Genomic DNA, 3,609 nt, shown 5'->3' with positions numbered 1-3,609 from the left:
TTAACAGTTTCAGAAACCTTACATATATCATTGATGTATAATATAAATAGTTTAGGTCCCAAAACAGAGCCCTGAGGCACTCCACATACAATATCCAGCTCACTCGATTGGTATTCACCCAACTTCACAAATTGACGCCTCTGTGTCAAATAACTTCTGATCCATTTCCAAACTATTCCTCTGATCCCATATTTCTCTAACTTATCCATTAATAGTTCATGATTAATTGTATCAAATGCTTTTTTTAGGTCAATAAATATCCCCATCGTATATTTTTTCTCATCCATAGCACTTGTAATGTCGTCCATCAGGTCAGTAATGGCCAAGGATGTCGATCTTTTCGTCCTAAAACCATATTGGCAATCAGATAAGATTTTATGTTTGTCAATAAATGTGTCTAACCTGTTATTAAAGAGTTTTTCCAGAATTTTTGAAAATTGTGACAACAGAGAAATCGGTCTATAATTTGTGAAGTTGTGCTTATCACCAGATTTATACCTGTGTTTGTTCCTGTTTTGTGTGTGTTTCAGGAGCAAGTGGAGTACATCTTCCTCATCATCTTCACTGTGGAGGCCTTCCTGAAGATCCTGGCCTACGGCCTGGTGATGCACCCAAGCTCCTACATCCGCAACGGCTGGAACCTGCTGGACTTTGTCATCGTCATCGTTGGGTGAGGAAACAGGAACTGCCAGACGCGTCGGCTCTGTTCATGTGGTGGTTTTCTCTTTGGATCCAAGTTCTGTCTCCACGTTTTCTCTTTAAACAAATGCTTGTTCTCTCAGCAGACGTCAGTGAGCACTGAGGATTCATGCAGCTTCTCTTAGAGGGTTGTTGTATTATATAATGTTGGTTCCCTTCTCTCTCTGTGCGTGTTGCAGCAGTAAATCTGACCAGACTGCGGTGAGCTCTGCAGCTCCTGTGGCTGGAGCTGGAACCAGCACTGTGCCGACACCACTCTTCTGCGGTCAGTGTTGACTGTGATAAAATCTAAATATACTCACCACCCTCCAGCAAGAATCCAAAAGGACCACGCTTAGTGTGAGAAGCTAGTGTAGGAATGTAAGCAGAGCAGAGATTATTGACAGTCTTCCTTCAGACGCTGTACAAAATGAAAGCTGTTCTTGGCCTGTGGAGTTGCTGCATAAGAAACGTCACTCAGTGATTGATGTCTGGTTGAATTCTCTTTCTAACTACCCGCCAGCAGCTGCGGGGGCCGTGCTGGGGAAGCTACTTTACAACCTACCAGCTACTTCACACTGGAAGAAGTTGAACTACAGCAAAGCTGCTTAGGGTGAAATCTAGTTTGGTTAATAAAAGAAAAGTCACGTCACTAACAAATGCCACTCAAGTGAGTTTATCTGAGACCTGAACTTTTACTAAATAAAATCCCATCTGAGCTTTTCGCAAAGACTAAACTGCAGAAATGTTACATCTGGATTTTGTATGATCTGAATATGACTAAACCAGTAAGGAAACATATTTGACTTGGTGTCTGACCAACTGAAGACAGGCCAACAAACAGGCCTGTTGTCTCACTGGGCAGTTTTGACCAATCAGACTTATGGTACAGTCTTAGCAACAGGCTTCAACTTGCACCTTTTGAGACACCGTGAACAGCCTGAAGACCGGAGTCAATGACAGGCTGATCTGTTCCTTGTCTCTCAGAGTTCTTATCCAGCAGGCAGTTTGGGTCTGCCTGCTCCCTGCATCATGTGTGGATGTAGTTTTCTCAGTTTGAAGGAAACAGACCAGAGTCACCTGCTGAGGTCACAGTCAGTCCTGTGGGTCCGTGGCTTCATCCTCAATGTTTGGTTTGTGTCCTCACCGCAGGATGGTGGTGAGACTACACATCCTCTGGCAATGACGATGAAGTGCGTTGTCATGGTAACACTGTTCACTTTACAGTCAGAGATGATGCATAGAGGACACTGGATGTGTCAAGAGTTGAAAGTTTGTGTCGTAGGGAGGAGTCCCTCAGGCCTTTGTCTGTGGACACGTGGAGGTGCAAAGTGAAGGCCATGATGTTTCATGTACATCAGTGGTCCCCAACCTTTTTATCACTGCGGACCGGTCAACGCTTGACAATTTTACCGCGGGCCGGGGGGCGGGGGGTTACGTAGATTGTTTATATTGTTAATATAATAATAAGCGTGAATCCACTGTATTGAAATTTTTAACTCCCCATAACGCTAAATCAATGGGAGCCCTGAGCCCCAGCACTCGTTTCAGTGCTGTGGTGGCGATCTCAGGGTATTCTGTCATGACTTTAATCCAGAACACCGACAGAGTTGTTGTCTCGAACATACTTTTAAGGCCGCCGTCATTTGCGATCTCCAGCAGTTGATCTTCTTCTTGCACAGACATGCTGGATTCACCTGGTTTGTTGACAAATGGGTTGCGGATCCATTCAAAATAAAAGATCGTTCAGACTCAGATAATAAATAAAACGGAAATAATTAATGATTTCTTGTGCGGACCGGTACCAATTGATCCACGCACCGGTACCGGTCCGCGGCCCGGGGGTTGGGGACCACTGATGTACATCATGCTAATCTGTTTGAAGATTTTAGAAAAGTTTGCTTTGAGCAAATGAATTTCTCGTGTTTCTGAAGATTAAAATGTGGCTTGAATCTCAATCACAGCACAGATTCAGGTTTGGCTGCTGTTTCAGTTGTAACTCAGAAATCTTTTCATACGGTTGATTACAGAGTTAATGTTCTGGAGTTTCTTGTCAATGAGCTGATGGGAACATCTGCTCCCTGGTGGTTCTGTCAATAGGAAATGTGTTGACATAACATCTGGTTATCCACCCTGCACTCGACATAGGGGAACGGGTGGACAGATGACAGTACTGATGTGCACTGGTATGCTGATGATCCTGTGCTGTGCGTCACTCTCTGTTACCTTTGCTGTATTCTCCGTGTTTTTAAGCTCAGGAAATCAAAGTGTTCAAACTCTTCTCCCCACTGAAACCTTCAGACTGGAGCGCATCGTCTGATGAGCTGGATCTTAAACCTCAGGCTTCTTCTCCTTCTGTTGTTGTTCATGAGAAATCTGAGAGTGAAAGTGTTGAATCCTTCTGGCCACATTCTGATGGTCTGGATGATAAACCTCTGTCTCCCTTGTCATCTTCTTCTGTCATTGTTTGCGCAGGCTGTTCAGCGTCGTCTTGGAGACGATGACTCATAAGTCTGGTGTGCAGGCGACCACTCATCACATACCGGGGAAACCTGGGGGCCTGGATGTCAAAGCCCTGAGAGCCTTCAGGGTCCTGAGGCCCCTCAGACTGGTTTCTGGAGTCCCCAGTGAGTGGACAGGACTGGACAGGTAGTGTGTACGTGACCTGTGTGGGTGTACACATGCTAAGCTGTGTGTCTGTCTGTTAGGTCTGCAGATTGTGTTGAACTCCATCATGAAGGCAATGGTTCCTCTGCTCCACATCGCTTTGCTGGTTCTCTTTGTCATCATCATCTATGCCATCATCGGCCTGGAGCTCTTCATCGGACGCATGCACAGGACCTGTTACTACACAGGCACAGGTACACACACACACACACACACACACACACACACACACACACACACACACACACACACACACACACACAC

At 45.3% G+C, this 3,609-nt stretch overlaps 1 protein-coding gene across 1 annotated transcript in view; it reads left to right on the top strand.

Annotated features, from left to right (window-relative positions):
* The window catches only part of LOC109953066 (voltage-dependent L-type calcium channel subunit alpha-1D-like), an 11,181-nt gene that overhangs the window by 2,261 nt on the left and 5,311 nt on the right, over nucleotides 1–3,609 (top strand). Inside the window, exons 4-6 of the mRNA XM_020588436.1 lie at nucleotides 531–670; nucleotides 3,154–3,305; nucleotides 3,387–3,539. Coding sequence (XP_020444092.1) covers nucleotides 531–670; nucleotides 3,154–3,305; nucleotides 3,387–3,539 — 445 coding nt within the window. The remainder of the gene's footprint in view (nucleotides 1–530; nucleotides 671–3,153; nucleotides 3,306–3,386; nucleotides 3,540–3,609) is intronic.

The sequence above is a fragment of the Monopterus albus genome, unplaced genomic scaffold (assembly GCF_001952655.1).
Source record: "Monopterus albus unplaced genomic scaffold, M_albus_1.0 scaffold540.1, whole genome shotgun sequence".
Classification (NCBI taxonomy): domain Eukaryota; kingdom Metazoa; phylum Chordata; class Actinopteri; order Synbranchiformes; family Synbranchidae; genus Monopterus; species Monopterus albus.
This window is presented reverse-complemented; position numbering and strand designations above follow the sequence as displayed.